We start from the raw sequence: 20,225 nt of genomic DNA, 5'->3' as shown, positions 1-20,225 counted from the left end.
GTGGAAGGAATAAGATTTGGGCTTCAGACACGATCTAAGGAGGAGATGCCTAGTAGACACCCAACTTCATTAACATACCTCATAAACTGTTAATGGTGTTCTGTTTACAAAAGAAACTAATAATAACCTCTTTATGGTTACAAAGCATGTCCACATAACTTATCTAATTTGCGTACTGTAATAACCTTGTGAGTTATGCAAAGCAGCCTGTGAGGGATAATTTCCTGAGCTTTCACTTTCTTCTTGGCTGAGGCTATTTTTTTTCCATCTTCTGCTGAAGTATTTTCTTGCTCCAGTAAGAATTTCCTGGATTTGTTTCTGGGAAAGCTATGAAAGAACAAAGAATTTTAACATCTGGCTGATTTAAAATTACTGAAGTTCTGCCATATTCATTAAGTTTTCTAAGACTTCAACCAGAAATTAAAGATAAGTGCTCATCTACTCGTAATACAGATTATAAGGGTCATCAATAATGTCAGCAATGTTAGACTGCATTATAGATCAAGTCAAATAATAGTAATAATAGTGACCCCTAACATTTGAGTGCCTGCTTTCTCTGAGGCACTGTGCTGAGTGCTTATGTATATTAAATCATTGAATCCACAGCATAATCCTCATTCTACAGAGGAAGTAGTTAAGCTATAGTGATACTAGATAACTTTGCTCAAGATTCCAGAGCGAAGGCGGGGTGGAATCAAGATTCGAGTTGGTCTCAGAGCCAATGCCAGCAGCCGCCTCATGCTGCCTGCTGGAGAGGCTCGAGAGTAAGAGAAGAGTGTTTGGGTTTAATAGTGGACGGTGAGGAAGCACAGTCAGAGAATACTTAATTGTTTGAAAGTATTAATTCATTAATCAGCATTTGAGTGCCTACTGTGCCCCAGTCAGCATGATTAGCCCCAGAAACACTATGGTAGTTCTCGGGCTGGGAAAAGGGAGTGGAGAACGTAATACGTGGAACAGGAAGCAAGACTCAGGAAAGGTTTGGATCCTTTTATTTTATTTAATTTTAGTATAGTGAATATTTAGGCATGTTTATATAATGAAGAGAAGGAAGTGTGTAAGGGGTTATTTGGAGACTCATTATAGACATTGATCTATCAGCTCTTAGAGAGTGGTAATTTTCAGTAATAATAGTTCCCTGACATTCAGAATTTTTGAAGTTTTAGTAACATAGATGTTACATACAAATCAGAGTCCTAGAAATTTGGCATTTATGTGATTAATATGACCATCCCTGAAAGCTAAATTCAGGGGGAAGCTTACTTTTTACTGAATTAGCTGTCCTGGATATCCACGTTGATTAGATTTCTGCTTAGCGTTTTGTAAAAACAATTTTAATATAACCTTCTTTCTACTCCATCATTCATGTCTACTTCCTTACTATTTTTATGCAAACTGGTTTACAATTATTGAGGGATATTTTATCAAAGGTGTTTTTTCCAAGGTCCCCAAAAATCCAACTCATAAACATTAGGTGGGCTTATAAATTCATGCTTTATCTATTTACTTATTTATCTAGCTATTGCCTATATTCTAACAGCAGGCGTATAGCCATAAAAAAAGGTTTGTATAACTTAAAAATGACAGGATCTCTATGGCTACCTTGTTTTTCATATGAAGGGTGTTGTTTCAAACGAGGGCATGGAAACCAGTAAGTATTGGCTTCTGTTTTTGTTGAACACCTTCCAGAAGCTTTCAGCTGAAGACTCTATGCACTGCAGTTCTTTCAACAGAGAGCTGACTGATATTTGAAGAAGTTTTTCATTTCTCCAAGAAGAATATAATGTATCTTCCTCAAGCTTCACTTTTATTCTTAAATACATTTATTTTTATTTGTGGACAAGTTATACAAGGTAACTGTGTACATCATTCTAAGGTAAGAATTTCAGCAATATTATTTTAGCTAGGAAGTATGGGTATATTGTTTTCAAGATACATATTAAAAGTTTGAAAAGATTAATTGTAGTACCCAATGTAATCATGGAAAGATTAAAGTGTTTATTTAGAATGCTGAGACTCTGCTTAAATGATATTATTTTTAAACTTAGGAAACCATAAATTGAGGATTGTCACTTAACACATTTCTAATGAAAAAAATTTTAAAGAAATTACAGGCCTAGGTTAAAAACTAGCCAGCAACTTTCAGGTTAACTTTGATAATGAAATATCTGATAGGTAATAAGAAAAAATTCACTTTGCTGTTTAAAAAAATGAGTATTCTATAAGTGTTTATATTTCAAATACAGTCTTGTGAGTGGTTACCTAGGAAATTAGAAACTTTTATTTAAAACAATGTGTGACAGCTAATAAAGTATATGCAGTACTCTAAGTAGATGGGGATTTGAATGTGTACATATTCAAATATTGGTTTATAATTTTAAAATATTTTACAATGTATTCACCATGGTATCAATACAAATTCAAAGTTCTAAGGTTGAATAAAGAATAAATTTTAGGAGAGCCACACAAATATTAATAATACAATTCTCTAAAATACTAAAAATTAAAAACTTTATTTACTTAGAGCTGAAAAAATATGGTTGTCACCTAGGTTTTTGAAAACATCAGTATGCCAATTATTACAGGAGGAGAAGGGAAAGAGCAAGAAGTTAAAAATAGGTCAATGTAACAAAATGCCAGGGTCTTTTGGGGGCAAATATCTTTTATAATATGATTAGCTCTTTACCTTTCTCTCAATATCCAGGTCAAAGGGAGGTAAAGCTTGTTACTATTTTCTTTTAATAACATTTATTTAAATCTATGTGACTTCTACCAAAGAATGTTTTCATATCGGAAAACCAGTATTTACCAACAGAAATCAATACATTTGGAATGGCAGCTGTAGTTGGCTTTCCAAGATGACATCTGTTGTTGATTTTGCAAAATTCCGTGCTTTTTTACTACTGTCACTGATATCTTTCAAACCAATGAGTATTTGACCTTTCAAATCTGTAAATAGCTTATTAGTTTCTACAAAAGCAACAAGCCTTCCACACATACCTCCGCCCTCCCGCCCCCAATTCCTAATAATAGGTTGCTGGCAGAAAGCCCATCTGGCATAGAAGTGTAGATATCTCAGGGAACCTTCCTAGTCCTGGTCAAGGAACTTCAGACTGCCAGATAGATGCTTGGAGGAGGGAAGGCTGGGCGCTGGATCAGACACCGAATGGGCCAAAGTTCAAGGTCAAGGCCACGGAGCCATGTAATGGAAAGTAGACCCTAAATATATCCCTTAGGAATTGGAGAAGAAGAAGGCAGAGCAAAAATATTGAATTAACATATACTTTTATTCTTACCTAAAACTTACCCATAAGGTTTACTTGTGGAAGTTTAACTAACCAGTTCATTGTTTTTTTTTTTCTTTCTAACGATCATCCTTGTGTACGTCCTAAAATTTCATCTTTTCCATGCACTCTTCTTATTTATTATGTATTATGTATAGAACATACTTCATATATTGTTCTCTTATTTCTATTTTTTAACGTAAAGGACTCTCCAGCAGTTAATGTTGTAGAAGACGTATCTAATGCAAAAGATGAGAGTAAAAGTAATGATACTGTTTATAAGGAAGACTGTGAGGAGTCATGTGATGGTAAAATTAAAATTACACGAGAAGAAAAACATTTTATGTGTAGTAAGTATTAAAAATGACCACAATTATAAGGGTGTATGATTTATTATTTCTAGGGTATACATAGAAGGAAATAGGCCTTAGCTTTGTTTGGGTCATTTTTTAAAAATTTAAATTCAATTAGCATCATTAGTTTCAGATGTAGTGTTCAATAATTCATCAGTTGCAAGTAACACCCAGTGCTCATCACATCACATGCCCTCCTTGATGTGTTTGGGTCATTTTATATGTATCTTGATCATCCTAGGCCAGAAGTTTTCTGTGTTTGGCACATGGTAGGTGCTTAGTAAATATTTGGTGAGTGAATGAATGAATCCTTCTTATACACAGCCCTGTGGCATCTGCTGCCCACAGAGGGCAGAGGGCGCTGAGAGCTGTATTTTATCAATCCACCAACGGCTATTTTTGATCTTCCCTCTGAGCCACTAGGAAATTGCTCCTTAGTTTTGAGGGGGAATCCATTAATACTGAATAGCTGCCACAACAAGTGTAATACAAATTCATAGACAATTTATGTAGCAAAGCATAAAAACAAATGTTTAAGTCTTGATTTTTGTTTAAAACTATTCAGTAACAGTGCAGGAATTTTCATGGTCTATTACATGCACATGGTGGGCAAGATAAAGAAGGGGGATCGGGGAGGGAGGGGGTGATGCTCTAGTCTAGCTCTTACAGGGTGGACATCCTAGGACAAATTATGTGCTTAATTCTATGTGCACCATGAGCACCTCTGGTTTCTCAGGCTGGTGAGTGCCCCGTGGGTACTGTCCCTTAAGACAGACGTCTAAATCCAGGAAGAATCTAACAGAAAGCGAGAGACTGAAAGTGAAAAAGAGGGATGAAGCTGGGTGGGGTTGGTTTTAAGACATCAAGGATTATTAATGTGATTCTGCTGTGAGAGTGAAAATTAGAAATAATCTTTTGAAGAATACTGTGTGCAATATATGTAGATGCTTTTATTATAAAGGACATCATCACTATAACTGGTCTGGGAAATACAACATAGTGTATGATTAGTTCCTGGTTTTGAGGGTTGTATCGTAGAGAATGTCTCGGGCATAAGAAGTACAGACTGAAACATCCAGGGACACCACGGAAGCCTGCTCTCCGACGATTTGGGTTATCTGTATTGCTCTGGCAACCCTTCTAAGAATACAATTGCTTTAAAATTAAAAAAAAACTTTTTCAAAGAAAAACATATAGTAAAAGTTCAATCAGAAACCAACCAACTGAAACTTTGACTAAGACTTACTGTGTATATGTGTGTTTGCTATTTGCTTATATAAAAATATGCAGCAGTAATAGAACAAACTAAGAGAAACATTTATTTTGAAAATTAACTTGCATGATATGGATTATTGCCTTTTACTTCCTTATATGGTAAGAATTGAGGACTTCTGGACCTCCTGCTTTTGTATCTCTCATCTTATGAAGTCAGAATTAATATTCCAAATGTTGTGTATCTGTTACATGAGATTAAATTATTTGGGGGTCATCTAAACTATTGGAAAGCATAGTTTCACTAAGAAGTGTTAAGACAGTTATTTTCTTGGTTAAACAAAAATTATACTAACTGGAGTATTTAGATAGATTGAGATATTATTGTGTCTACATATTTATCCAAGATCATGTAAAATTCATGATTTTTCACTCTATTTTCTCTAACAATCTAATATTTAGCCAACACTTTTTATTATGATTTAAGGAAATTTGCAAAATTCTATTGTTTCCTACACCCGAAGTACCAAAAAGCTGCTAAGAAACATGATGGACGAGCAACAGACTTCCTTGGATTATTTATCCAATCAGGTATGGATCTGTTCTCTGGTGTTGTTACTGCACATATTCATCGATATGGTTGGAGGTACAGCTATTTCATTTTGCAATGCGGTCACGTCCAGGTGTGTGTTTAGGGCCTGCTCTGTTAGGGGCATCATAGCAAGCCTCAGGCGGACACAAAGCTGCTTGGAGCTGGTGCTGGGGAGGTGGTGGGTGTATGGGGACAACTGCCTGAAAGATGCAGGCCCTAAGTGGCGCCCACCGGGAGCCCCACAGTGTGCGAGGGGGAGCTGGAAGGGACAGGTTGGGGGCCTGCAAGGCTGCTCGCTGCCCAGCGGGCAGGTGGGAGCCACACCTGAAGGGAGTCTGTGCTGCTCCTTTGCAGCCTTGCTGTAGGGGTGAGGGGTGCAGTGCGGGGGTGGGGGGCAGTGGGCATTATTATATACTGCAGAGATGGGTTTGTAAGAAGCTCGGGGATGCCAGCTATAGAATTCAGGGGAAGGGGTTTTGTTCGAATATAAAATGCTTAAAGGTGCGCCTGTGTGTTCAGGTTAACGAGCTCATGAACCGGGTTCTCCTTCTGACCACAGAAGTTTTCAGAAAGCACCTGGATCCTTTTCCCCACAGGCCGGTTCAGTCACATGGTGAGAACTTTGCTATTTCGGACTTTTCGTACTTGTCTTTAATTGCTCCAGATTTTCCCGGACAACTTGGTGCCTTTAGGGGTTTTGTTTATAAAATAGAGCTCGCTATTATCTAATGGACTGGAGGAGTCCTACCTGCCCCTGGGCAGACTTCAACCCGGACAAATGTGCTTTCCTAAGTCGGGAAGGTTTTCGAGCATCTGAAGGCCATGCTGTACCAAATGTACATCCTGAATTTGTTGGAAACCGCATGGTTTTATGTATGTCGTTTCTGGGCTGACCTACATTTTATTCATGATTAATCTTCAGTTAGAAGAAAAGAAGGTTTCAGAGTTCTTTCCACCTGTGGAGTACTTTTGATATGTTCCAAATATTTCAAATTGGAACATAAAATTTGAAAAGAAAAACTTAAGACAGAAATAAAGTGGAATTTAGAGCTTTTTGTATAAAAATACAGTATAGTAATTCCCAGAGGCCTGGGTTTCTAAGGAAAACACCGTATCATATCTTACAAATGTGAATGAATACCAAAGAGTTCCAAGTAAATAAATATGATTGAGGGCCTAGGGTATGATCTTTCTTCCTTACGAAGGGAAGGAAATAAACAATTACTGAGAATCTCCTAAGTGTCAGGTTTAAGACAGGCACTTGCGTATGTTATTTTATTTTATATTATTTTATTGTACCTCGTGTAGTTAGGAACATGGGCGCTGAGGCCGGACCGCCCGCCTTCCACTAACTCATGCAATTTCCTTATCAGCTGACTGATGATGCACTTACCTCCTACAGTTGTTGCAAGGATTATATGACCAAGTGCGCGAAAAGCTCTTCAAATAGTGCCTGATGCACAGTAAGACAATATAAGGCTTTGCTGTGATGATGATCATCATCAGAGGAGGAATATGCAGCCCAGAAAAATCTAAAGAATGTGCGCACATTTATTTGGATGGTGATAGCGAAGTGTGTATTCCAACCCAGATCGGTCCTTTATTGTGAACTCTTATCATATCTACTTGCGTCCAAGGTTCTAGAAGAATGTCTCTTAGCAATTCAGAACAAAGGCAACAAACCCGTTATCTTCTGGAGAAAAAGGGGGAAACAAATAATCTTCAATAGATAATTTTTTGTAGACATTTGCTGCATATGTGTGCTTTATATAACACCTCACTATGTAATCACCAGAATAACACTATAAAGTAGACAGCATTGTTACAACGATAGAAGAAGAAAAGTGGTTGAGTAACCTAGCTAAGGGTTCTCGGCTGCTAAGGAGTAGGGCTAGGACTCTAATAGGCTTCTGGTTCTGGAGTCAAAGGCTTGCATGTGTTTGTTTCTCTGGGTAATTAACAATGTAAGGGTTGCATTTATTTTATTACATTTATAAAAGATAACACAAAGTGTCTTAGAATAAAATGTAATATCCATATCCAAATAATATGCTTACAATCCCCTGGGAAGTGGGATGCTTTGGAGAAGGTGATTACAGGATGCTACAGTTCTAACTATTGGCCGCAGAGCAGGCTCTGGCCTCAAGCATAATTTCTTTTTGGTGAAGAAAGTGATTTTCTCGTCCTCTCCCTTTGGCTCTTGTAACGGTGCTTCCCGACTAGAGTCTCTGAAGTTTCCAGTAGTCAAGGATGTGTCACCTGTCGTTAATCTACTTACTCATTTGGGTTTCTCCTTCCCATTCATATAGATTTCCTTCACACATTATGCCCCCCAAATAAGCCTAGATTCAGGAAAGAGCATTATTTATTGGGTGAGAGAATGCATAATTATAAAATATATTAAATAAATGTGGATCCCAAATGGAACATTTAAGCAGTATGGAGTACTAATCACTAACAGTGATGTTATTAGTAAAGGTTTATTGCAACACGAATTCCTTAATCCCATTTCTTGCGAGTATTTTCTCCTGATTTCTAAAATAGAGATCATTTTTCATTTCTAAAAAGTTAAAATCATCATATTATTAATGGAAATTATAATTTCAGAGAGCACTGTCAGATCTCTACAGTAAAATGATTAAGGCTTAAATGTGCACTTGAAAATATCCTAACTGGTTTTACTTTTCTAGGTTTAGATTGTACTGATATTAAAGATACCATTGGCTCTGTCACCAGAACTCCAAGTGGTTTATATATAATCTACCCGGAAGGATCTAGTTACCCGTTTGAGGTAAAGTTTTCCCTTATCATATGAAACAGGATAAGCAGCCAATCTACTTAATTAATATTAAAAATTCAATTGTTTTAATATTTTTTTCTTGAAATTTTTAATATAAATGGGTAGAAGTTCCAGTTTCAAAATTTTGGTTTCCTGAAATTCTTTGCCCAAACCACGAACCTGTAAAACAGCTTGAGAGTCTTTCACTTTTCCATTTGAGGTTTCATGTTTATACTCTTTGAAGTAAATCCATTTGGTGTAAGAGCTTATATTATCTTTACAGTAGGCAGAAATATGCATATAAATGCTTGCTTTAATTATCTTGTGGATATTAGAAAGTAGTGGGGTGCTCTGCCTTGGAACTTGCTAAAGAAACTTTGATTTCCCTTCCCATACATGAAGGTGACAGATGGTTTCATGTGATTACATAAGAAATTAATAATTACAAAAAACCTTTCACTAAAGTGTGAGACAGATTGAGAAAACCTTTTTTAAAATTAAAACCATTTTTAAATTGAGTAAGATAAATTACCCTCATGTCTATCTTTAGTAGTCCTATGCTATGATTTCTGGAAGAAATTTCTATCAGAAATTACTGTTATTGACAGGATATATATAATGTCATATTATTAACCTAGAATATTACATATACAATAACATATAAATTATTTATATATAATTTTTGCTGTTCACTCTTTTGTGCGTAAGAAAGTTTATGATGTCATTATCACATCTTATTGATAATCTCATTACACAATAACATAATTTTTCTGAGTAGAAAGTACCAGTTTCTCATCCTGAAGTTATTAAATTTATTTATTTCTAACATTATTTTCTCATCTATTGACAAGATGTCAAAAAATTGGGGTTTAGATGGGAAGTAATTTTAAAATTACCTAACTTGCTTCACCTAGAGATTCAAAAATGAGCCTGAACATACGAGGAGAGGGAAGGCTTCTGATTTTGTCAAGAGTGGGATGCATAATTACCTTCTCAAGCCATGGGGAGGTGTTTATTACCTAACTTCCTCCAGGCTGCCTTTCTCCGTGTGCAGGGAGTTTCGGATGGGGACGCTTGCTTGGATTTTCTCCCCATGTCGGTTCCCTGGGTCCCTCCAGCTGTCCTCTTAGGGGCATTCAGAGGTGCAGCTAGGGATACGGGCTGAGGTGGGGCACAGATCACACCGTTCTGTCTGCAGAGACCAGTCTGAACACAGGCCTTTCAGGCTTTTGGAGAAAAGAGTAATTGAAGACAGGTACACGGGCATATTTAATGAACACTTTAAAAAATCAGTGTTTTCATTCAAAGGAAAAGTGAATTTGCAGATACCTCATGCTGCTACATCAGATTGGTAGCACTACCACTCAACTGAAAAATATCCATGGAGTTGAGGAATTCGAGGATAGAACACTTACGTATGTAAACGAATTACTGACACAGGGAGCTGTCATTAGCTTAGCTGCAGGTTTGTCTTAAAACAAACAGCATTATTTCTAGAGATTTACATTTGAATATATGAATAGCATACAACTGCGTTGAAACTCCGTGGAACTGTCTTAGCTTTCTCTGGGCTTCAGGGTGAAGCATGAGCTTTATGTCAACGAATGAAAATGATAGTATATGATTTTTATCTTTTCTGGGTCTGTCTTAGGTAATGTGTGACATGGATTACCGAGGAGGTGGATGGACCGTGATACAGAAGAGGGTTGACGGGGTCATTGATTTCCAAAGGCTGTGGTGTGATTATCTGGACGGATTTGGTGACCTTTTAGGTCAAATCTTATTTCTCCTCTTTTTTTCTTCTTTTTGGCATGACACCTATGGACTGTTTCTCTGTAGGTCACATCACAAGCAAAAACAGCAAATCCTCTCTCAAATTACTTTCTCTTCATTTGTGTTACTTAGAACGAGTGGGTCTTGGGTTGGGATCTGGAAATCCTTATCTTTAGATACGTGTTGAAAAGTTCTAACCTGGGTAATTATTAAGCATTTACTGTGTACCCAGCAGAATTCTGGTAGATGCTCAACAACTATTTGTAGAATGAAACACTGAATGGGAGGGCAGGGTTGTCACGAACCTTGAAACGCTTGGCATGTGTGGTATGTCTCTGCGAATGGAGAACTGAGGTGCACAGCGGTACAAATTCAAATCACGTGACCTGGGAGTAGTATTTTATAAAAATTTCTGAAATCTGTTCACATAGTACCCGCATGACAGCATTACCTTTGCCAGCAAATAGGAATGCCAGTATTTCTGACCACTGCAGAATTTGAACTTTGTTGGAAGTTTTGCAGGTGATTTTGATCATTTTCATGCTGTTATTTTAAGTTACTGTTGTTTTAATTTAAAAGCTTTAACATCCCGTGATAACATCGTCCAACGATTTAGTAAGCAGGGGTGTTAGTTCTCTTGCTACAATCCCACCTGCACGCTAATGATTTTAGAAAGCATGGGACATGTAATGAAGTGTTAGGAAGGCGGCTGGACAGATGCCATGTCACGGAGCACGGTTAATAAAGTGTATTTTCCCAGCATTACCTCTAATTTTCTGGCAAGTGCTATCTCCTGATTTCAGCAGTCATAGATCTACAGGCTCTGAATTGTCATCCTTCTCCCTTGATGCTTATTTCTACGGGGAAATTATCTGAGTTTTGAGACAGAGGTCTTTAGGCAGGTATATGTCATGTGAACAGACTGTACTTGGTATAGTTTAAAAAACAAACTTGGGATTAAGGAAAATATATTGTTAATTCAAATTAGGGGCTGGGGAGAGGGGCAAGATGGCGAAGACATTTATAATGGAGTGTCACAGACTGGAGACACCAAGTGGACCCCCTTCCTTCCTGCCTTTTCTTCAGGGTAATTTCCACTCCCGCGTGGGCGTGCAGTTAGAATGCCCCCGTCAGCCCTGAGGGGAACGTGGTGCCCTAGCTAGAGTTTCAACCACGTGAATGCTGTCACTCTGTCCCCCAACTCTCCAACTCTCGGAAGTTTGTTCCCACTAGCCCCGTCCTTCCCTCAGTCATCTCAGGGTTCAGCTGGGGGCATGTATGTTAGAGCAGAGGCCGTGCCAAGGTGGGCGGGGGGAGGCCCAAAGCCGCAGTAGACCATGCAAAGAGCATGCAGTCCCAACACTGTTTCCTAATTCATCCCGGAATTCATTTTCATTCATCACATGACATGACATGTTTATTTGTAGGTAGCTGACACACTGCATTCTAACGAAGAAATGCTTGTTCACAGGGCATCATTCTGAAAGACAAAAAAAATAATTTCAACTGAGCATTTTCAGGAAATGTTTCTTTAGGAGCTGCTGATTTGGAGGTTAAAACTCTTCACGTTTATGAGCACACATCATTTTGTTACCTGCCATTATATTTCAACAGCTTCTTTGTTGACATACCTTGAGGTAGATCTTGAAATTTTAGTTAGTCGTCAAATGAATTTTTGAATTTATTTTGGTGAGAGTAAAAATAAAACAGTCTAGTTGCCCCAGTCTGGTGACATAGAAGGGGGAAGATTACATGTGTGTGTGTGTGCATATGTACATAAACATGCTTATATACATACACACGTGTATGTATGCATGTACACACACATACATACACAAATACGTATGTGTCCATATACAAACAATACATATGCATATATTTTGTAAATTAGGCAAACACTGATAATTTGAGTGAGGGTTATCTAGTCTCTCAAATAATTTATGTGAGCCATTTCAGTGTTAAAAACTAAACAACACCAAACACTCAATAATAAAAGGTTATTCTAAGTTGTATTAAAATATGTTAAAAAACTTTTTTTTTTAACAGGTGAATTTTGGCTAGGACTAAAAAAGATTTTTTATATAGTAAATCAGAAAAATACCAGTTTTATGCTGTATATTGCATTGGAATCTGAAGATGACACATTTGCTTATGCATCATATGATAACTTTTGGCTAGAAGATGAAACAAGATTTTTTAAGATGCACTTAGGACGGTATTCAGGAAATGCTGGTAAGTTTTTTATTCCCCAAATTATGCAGGATATTTAAATATAGCTGACTCAGTATTAGGGGAAGATAAAGTAATGCGTTTCTCTTGCTCTAGGACACATAACTGAGAACAAATAGATTAGCAATGAGAACCCTGAGTTTTGAGGCCCTGCTATGATCATTGAACAATCTCATGATTTTGAAGAGCTTATATTCTTTAAAACTATTTTCCATGTGTAATTGCAATTGACTCTTTAGAAGGAGAGTCTATGGGGCAGGCTGGGAAGGAATTGCTGACATTCTCATGTTATGAGAGGTTGGCATTTAGAAATTGTAGAATGTTAGAGCTGATCTCTGTTCTCACTTTCCAGCTGAAGGAACCTAAGATTAAGGGACTTGCCCACAAGTCCCAGCTCACCACACATGAGCCAGGGCAAGGAGCCAGGTTGATAGAACAGCTAGTTAAGTAGGTATTTTTTTTTCACTATACCTTGATTCATCTACTCATTTCCAAATAAATGTAATTTTTAAGAAATTCAAAATACATCATGTTAAATTTATAATTTGATGCTGAAAAATCTTAAATTTGAGTTAATACCAAATTCAACTCTCCTGTTGTTGCTCATCATGGCACTTGTTTGTTGTGTATATTTACGAGTGAGATATGTTCCCAGTTCTTTAACTGAGTACAATATAGAGGGAGGATAAAGAAAACCAAAAACTTGGAATACTGAATACTGACAGAGCTTTGGGCATTTAAGAGAGGGAGAGAAGGATCCCAGCTGATTGCAACTAGAAAATCTTCACGGAAGGGTAGTTTCTAGCAAGGAGTTAATGTTAGATTTAACGGGGAAGGTTTTTTGAAAGTATATACTAGCTACTTATATCCAACGATGGAGATGTCAGCATCCTTATAGTTGAGAACCACTAATCTGTACTTGGAGGAAGGGACAGGCTTCTGGCCAATGAACGTTGGCAAAGAGAACAGCTTGAGCCAAGACACAGCAGGAGGAAAATGGCTGAGCATGAAGAGGTGTCGGGTATGCTTGGAGTCCCTGCTGCCCGAGGGGGTTTAGCCTTGGGATATTAGGTGGAGGTCTGAAATTCCAATCTTGATGTATAGGGAAAATTTTAAAGAGTTACAATATGTGATTTTTAATGCTGCATCTATAAAAGTGGAAAGAACTATCTCAATATGGAACATATTATGTTAGGAAATGTTTGTGTGGGTTTCTCTCTTGGAGTAGGATCTAGAGGATACGATTTATAATGGTGCAAGTGTTTTCACCACAGAGCCCTCAGACTCTGCCCTCAGAAAATACTCTGCATTTTCCCAGTAAGGCTAAGTAACTTTCAACAGATGATCACATAATACAATCAAGATAAAGAAAAGTTGTCAGTAGAACATAAAGATAGAAACATAGATAAAACCAGGGGGTTAAGTGTGATCAGGTGCATGGTAGAGGTGAGCTGCAAATTTGATTTTGACCTCAGAGCAAAAATAGAAATATGAAATTTGAACTTTTGAACAACACAGTTGTTCCATGAGGACAAATATTCTTGATTCTAAAACTTGAGAGAGCTTTATTTGGGTTCTCAGAGAAAACAGTGCTGTGTTCTAAGTACACTCTCACAGGAAACATGGCAGTGAGTTTTACTGGGCTAGGTCTTGAAAATAGACTTATGCATTATATTATATTATAGTATTATTTTTTAAGGATTTTATTTGTAAGTCATCTCTACACCCAACGTGGGACTTGAAGCTACAACTCCGAGATCAAGAGTCGCACACTCCACCGACTGAGCCAGCCAGACGCCCCCTATGCACTATATTTTAAGAATTATTTATTAAATATAACCCAGGGAGGAGCCCATATAACATATAACCGTTCTGGTGGTTGGACTTTGTCCAAAGAAACTATCTGTGGAGGAATCATGATTTAGGCAATGTTCCTTAAGTGTTGTCTCTCATCCGAACTTCTGTGTGGGTGCTGACAATTATCTTCTCCCTGCAAATCCCTGCAATGTGGGCATTTTGTTTCCTGTGAAGTGTAGGGTAAGAGGCTTTAATAACAAGCAGAGCTGGGGTATAGGATGGGTCACTACCACTTGGGAAATTCTCCAGGCTCCTCAAAGACCCAAACATTCGGAACATAATGAAACAAATGTGGGCTTTGGATTCCTCAAAGATTTCGCATAACTTCACTTTACGTCGGTGTTTCAAACAGATTAGCAAAGTTTTTTTTTTTTTTAGAGATGTATTTATTTATTTTAGAGAGACTGAGAGAGAGTGTGCGCATGCGTGTGTGTGTGGGGGGGGTGGGAGGTGGGGAGGGGCAGAGAGAGAATCTCCAGCAGACTCCCCACTGAGTGCGGAGCCCAACGCAGGGCTCGATCTCATGACCCTGAGATCAGGACCTGAGTGAAACCAAGAGTCAGACGCTCAACGGACTGCACCAGCCAGCGCCCCAGATTAGCGAAGTTTACCTGTAGGTGTGATCTCATGTAAGGGACTAATTAAAACCTTCTGTTTATACAGTTTTAGTAAAACAGGGCATGGCTTCTGCCCCTGCTACTTACTTACATGGGCTTCTCGGCCAAGATGCTCACTCTGAGGTTTTGGTGACTATCAGGGATACCACACATGAACATCAGCCATTTAAAAATGGTTTTCCTTCAACTCCTCTCCATGTGTTGTGTGGGGAGCCATGAAGAAAAGGCGCACCTCAGTAGTGTAGCTGATGGCATGCTGGAAGCAACTGGGTTTTTATACCAACTTCGTGACCCCTAAATAAAACCCAACAACTTGTGCATTTACAGATGGAAGCATCTGAAAGGTGGCAGCAGGGGCACCTGGGTGGCTCAGTTGGTTGAGCGTCTGCCTTGGGCTCAGGTCATGATCCCAGGGTCCTGGGATCGAGCCCCGCATTGGGCTCCCTGCTCGGCGGGAAGCCTGCTTCTCCCTCCCCCACTCCCCCGGCTTGTGTCCCTCTCTCGCTATCTCTCTCTCTGTCAAATAAATAAAAATAAATCTTTAAAAAAAAATGAAAGGTGGCAGCAACCTTTCCAGCCAAGCGATGGAGAACGGTAGTGGCATGAACACTTATTCTGTACTCTGTATTATTATTACATAGAAATTCTTCTTTTCCCTAAATTACCAAGTACCATATTACCTTCCCCAAAGTATGACAGGTTTGTACAGCATCATTTTTGGCCTAAATTATCTGATTCTGTCTACACAGCCAAACTTCCATTTGGATTGTAATTTTACATCAAATATCCACTTAACGATGCCTATCATGCTGAGGAATTCATTTCCAGGTTCTGCTATATTGCAATCTGGAGGAGAAATTTTAATACGATACCTAGTAGAAAATAACCGAAACCTTAGCTCTAGATGTGAAGCTTTATAACAACAGTTTTGGTAAAGGTCAATTAAATTTACAAAAAGTGCCTTTAAATGTACCCATGTAAAAAAAATCTGTTTTACCCAGGTGATGCTTTCCGGGGCTTCAGGAAAGAAGAAAACCAAAACGAAATGCCTTTCAGCACATCGGATGTGGATAATGATGGGTGTCGCCCTGCATGCCTAGTCCAGGGTCAGTCCGTGAAAAGCTGTAGTCACCTGAGTAACAACACCGGCTGGTGGTTCAGCCAGTGTGGTCTAGCGAACTTAAATGGCATTCATCACTTCCCCGGAAAATTGCTTGCAACTGGAATCCAGTGGGGCACATGGACCAAAAACAACGCACCTGTCAGGATTAAATCTGTTTCAATGAAGATTAGAAGAATTTACAATCCATATTTTAAGTAATCTCCTTTTAAATTGTAGTGTGCGTTCCACAGTTATTTTTGATAATATAGAAGGGATTTTACATGGTTTCCCCTTTTACTGTTTCAAACAATTTAGCCAAAATTTAACTATAGATGACATCTAGGTGTTAGGGGTTTAATTAGAAATCTTTACTTTTGGGCGCCTGGGTGGCTCAGTTGGTTAAGCGACTGCCTTCGGCTCAGGTCATGATCCTGGAGTCCCGGGATCGAGTCCCGCATCGGGCTCCCTGCTCGGCGGGGAGTCTGCTTCTCCCTCTGACCCTCCTCCCTCTCATGCTCTATGTATCTCATTCTCTCTGTCTCAAGTAAATAAATAAAATCTTTAAAAAAAAAAAAAGAAATCTTTACTTTTGTAGAGTTTTATAAAACATGGCTCAATGTATGCTTTTACTACTAAGCACATTAACAATATGTAATAAAATTTGTTTTAAGTAAATTGCACGTTGTCTTCCTGGAGTCTGTTGTCCTTTCAAAGAACTGTCCCTTCTCTTCAAAGAACATGTATTATAGTAGATAGTTAGGAAAATTGAAGGGAACATTATATTTATTTCCATATTCATTAGAAATGGTCAACTCTATAATATACAGATAATTTCTATTGAAGACCATTACAAGGAATAACTGTGCAGATTAATATACACATGGTTTAAATACTTTACTATTTCCAGGTGATTCCACAATATTTTATAGGCAATAAGAGTTTGCTGCACAAAGAAAGTCCTTTTTTCCACATTTTATTGTGTTTAGTAATTTTATTCTTGTTTGTAATAAATGTACTGTACATTTATGTCCTTTTATCCTATATTAAGCCAGTGAGAATGGTAGGGACTTCTTTAAGTGAAGAACAACAGAGAAAGAGCCATTACTCAGCAGTCTAGAGGCAGCTCTTGGAACAAGCCTGTCCCCTCCACTTTTTCCACTAAGTTGAAAAGAGCTGGAACGGCAAGTATTCCTTGGGAAAAGAGCAGGGAACATCCTGAGCCAAGGGTCAGTCATTGATCAAAAAGATGAGGGATTATGCTAAGTGAAATAAGTCAAGCAGAGAAAGTCAATTATCATATGGTTTCACTTATTTGTGGAACATAAGGAATAGCATGGAGGGCATTAGGAGAAGGAAGGGAAAAATGAAGGGGGGGAATTGGAGGGAGAGATGAACCATGAGAGACTATGGACTCTGAGAAACAAACAGGGTTTTAGAGGGGGGGGGATGGGTTAGCCCGGTGATGGGTATTAAGGAGGGCACGTACTGCATGGAGCACTGGGTGTTATACGCAAACAATGAATCATGGAACACTACATCAGAAATTGATGATGTAATGTATGGTGATTAACATCACATAATAATAAAAACATAACATAAAAAAAAAAGACGAGGGAGACAAAAATCAGTATCGAACTGAAAAGTACGTTGTCCAAAGTTAGGGTGATACACTGAGGTAGGAAGAAGACTGAGTTAGAAATACATGCGAGGATGTAGATCAAGGGGAGACATCAGCCCAGGTAGGCTGAGCTTGATCAGCACAGAGAATCTGATCTGAGCTCAGGGATGGGCAAAAATGGCAGGGTCACCACGCAAGATCTCTTTCGCTTTGATCGCCTCTCAAAGCTGTGAACAGATCACACCCAGGATCTGCACAGGGTCAGGTCGCACATGGGGGAACATGGTTCCCCGTGGCCCCCACGCATTTCATGGAGGCACTGTTGAGGGCCTGGGTCTTGGCAGTGGAGGAAGACATCTACCGGGTCGGAGGAACACAGAATGGCTAAGGGGCAACAGCCCCCAGGAAGCCTTGTGAGAAGCTGCAAAGTATCAAGAGGCCTCAGGCCCCGTTGCGAAGGAGAAGGCATATTTTGGTTAATGATCCTGAGCTCAGGGCTCCCAGAAATGAGGCGACCTGAGCCTTGGGAGAAGCTAAGCGATCAGGACAACTGTTCCTTCTTTGCTGTCTACTATCCCGACAGCCCACACGCATTCCCAGCAGTGGGCAGAGAAGGCCGTCCTACAGCCCGTGGTCTGAACAGCATCATCGCAGATCATCCTTGCAGGGTCTGAGGGCCGCCCCAGAGAAAGGGTCCCCTGTGAACACACACACACCGAAACAAATTCAGTAAATACAAATAAAAATTCCTCCATCAACTTACACCTTCCTTATTAGTAAACGCTGAAACAGTGCCTGGTTAGAAATCAAAAGAAAAATATGCAGACCCAGAGGCTTCTCTCTACAGCAGCATATGTATTAATTATAAATAGGAAAAGCTTAGCAGGCATGATAACTTTGAGAACTATGGGACTTAGAAGCAGGCTAGAGACAAGCTGAAATCTGTTTAAGCATAATTACAAAACATCACCGATGCATCTAATACATTCATTCTCTGTGTTTCCTGTGAAAGTGCAAGTTAAGAAGTCAAACGCTTCGTTTCTGATGCTTGAGAATTTGGTGCATTCCCGGCTGGGAGTAAGACCTGAGGCACTGCATTTTCCAGGATTGCCCAAGCCCTTCATACTTCAGAGCTCGGCTCCTGAAATCAAGACAAATGGTATAATGAGAACTTTGATTTTTTTTTTTTGTAAGTCACACAAATTTCTGAGAAACATCTGAAAACGTACTTAATTTACATCTTTAACAATACTGCAATTTCACACTTGGGTGGAAGTTTTGTTACCAAATACATTTGTTGGGGGTAAAATTCCATAAATGTCTCAAAATAAAACACCTAAAACCGGCCAGATATTCAAGCAGTAAACAGACTTAGTATCATGAGAAGTATGAGAAGTGAGAAGTATGAGAAGTATGAAAGCAGCTGATAATCTGAAAATTAAGGAATTTATTCAGCGTTCTACCATCTGGACACAGGACCTGAATTAAACTTCCATTTTAAATGAGTATGCGTATAACAGACATGGATTTCTCATACTGCAACCGTCTCAGCTCCAATGTGCTCATCCAGTCAGCGCCCTGCCAGGCGTCCGTGAGCCCGGGGTGTCCATGCGTGCCCGGCGCGGGGCGCAGACGTCTGCATCAGCCACCATAGGACACCTCGGGCTGCCCGGCGTCCCCATGGATGCTCGGCTGGAGGCGCCTTGCAGAGCTTCAGAGGAAGACATTGGGCGGAAAAATGATCTATGTCTGCCCTCCACAACAGTGAGGAAGAATTAAGTCAGCTCTGTTTATTGTGTGTGTGTTAAAGTCCTTCGCTGCTTTTCTGTCCACCCAGGTGGCCTGCAGCCATCCTGTGGGGACCGGGACTGACCCCAGAGCCTCTTCCTTGGAGAGTCTGGATCACCGTTCCTCAGCTCTCGCCCCTTCTCCTAGGATACAGGGGGTCCTGAAGGAAAAGTCAACTGGATCCCCTCCCATCCAAACACTAACGAACAAAAACAGAAGTTAGGAGAACCTGTGTCCTCCCCTGAGCTGCCTGCTTTCAGAGAAAGAGCCAGTGGTATTTTAAAGAACAGTGACTCTGTGGCTCAATCGGAGTTTTCAGGGGCTGGGAGGATCCCCGAGAAGGAGGCCCTGCGCTTGGGCTCTTGCAGGCCCCGGGAGTCCATCCCAGCACCTAAGCAAGTGGGAAGGACAGGCTACGGGGCCAGGATGCTGTCTGGACGCACGGGCCTCTGAGTCATAGGGTGCCAGGTGGTGGGGTGGAGGACAAGGCCGTGAGAAGACAGGGCAAGATCGAGCCAGGACTGTCAGAATCCTCGAGGGCGGTGGCAAGCCTGGCTGTGTGCCGGTGATGTTTTGGGTGGACAGGATAACAGGCAGGTGGTCATGATGGAGTGAACGAGTGGTTAAATAGCAGCCAGAGGGGTGGGTCTGTAGTAGATTCAGGGAGCAGAGCCTTCCCCAGACATGTCCATAGAGTGGGCTCAGGAAAAGCAGAAGGGGGCATCTGAGGCTCACTCCAAAGCGGTGAGGATCCGACGTTTGTGCCCTGATACTCGATCCCTGGTGGAGCCTGGAGAAATTTGAACGCCTCTGCTGGAGACCAGATTATACATGAGGAAAGCTCTGTTGGGCTAGAGGACCGGACTGTGAATTGTGGGGGCAGGGATTCTGGGGGATCTTGTCTTCCTAAACTGGATGTCCTGGTACATTATTTTGGGAAATTTCCACCCCAAATGTTTCTCTACCCAGACACGATTGGAGGATTCTGTCCTAAATTTGCTGACGTGCCTTGGAAGGTCGT

General features: G+C 39.8%; 1 protein-coding gene across 1 annotated transcript; it reads left to right on the top strand.

Moving 5' to 3' along the window:
- The first annotated feature begins 1,707 nt into the window (after positions 1-1,707).
- On the top strand, positions 1,708-16,237 carry ANGPTL5 (angiopoietin like 5). Its single transcript, XM_035008712.1, has 8 exons — positions 1,708-1,876; positions 3,490-3,634; positions 5,337-5,440; positions 5,961-6,054; positions 8,132-8,232; positions 9,872-9,992; positions 12,040-12,225; positions 15,698-16,237. Exons 1-8 carry the CDS (start codon positions 1,784-1,786, stop codon positions 16,015-16,017), a joined length of 1,164 nt encoding a protein of 387 aa, XP_034864603.1. The 5' UTR covers positions 1,708-1,783; the 3' UTR covers positions 16,018-16,237.
- Positions 16,238-20,225: the final 3,988 nt, after the last annotated feature.

The sequence above is a fragment of the Mirounga leonina genome, unplaced genomic scaffold (assembly GCF_011800145.1).
Source record: "Mirounga leonina isolate KUSES-001 unplaced genomic scaffold, KU_Mleo_1.0 Mir_153, whole genome shotgun sequence".
Classification (NCBI taxonomy): Eukaryota; Metazoa; Chordata; class Mammalia; order Carnivora; family Phocidae; genus Mirounga; species Mirounga leonina.
The sequence above is the reverse complement of the archived record's forward strand: the minus strand, read 5'-3'. Positions and strand labels throughout refer to the sequence as shown.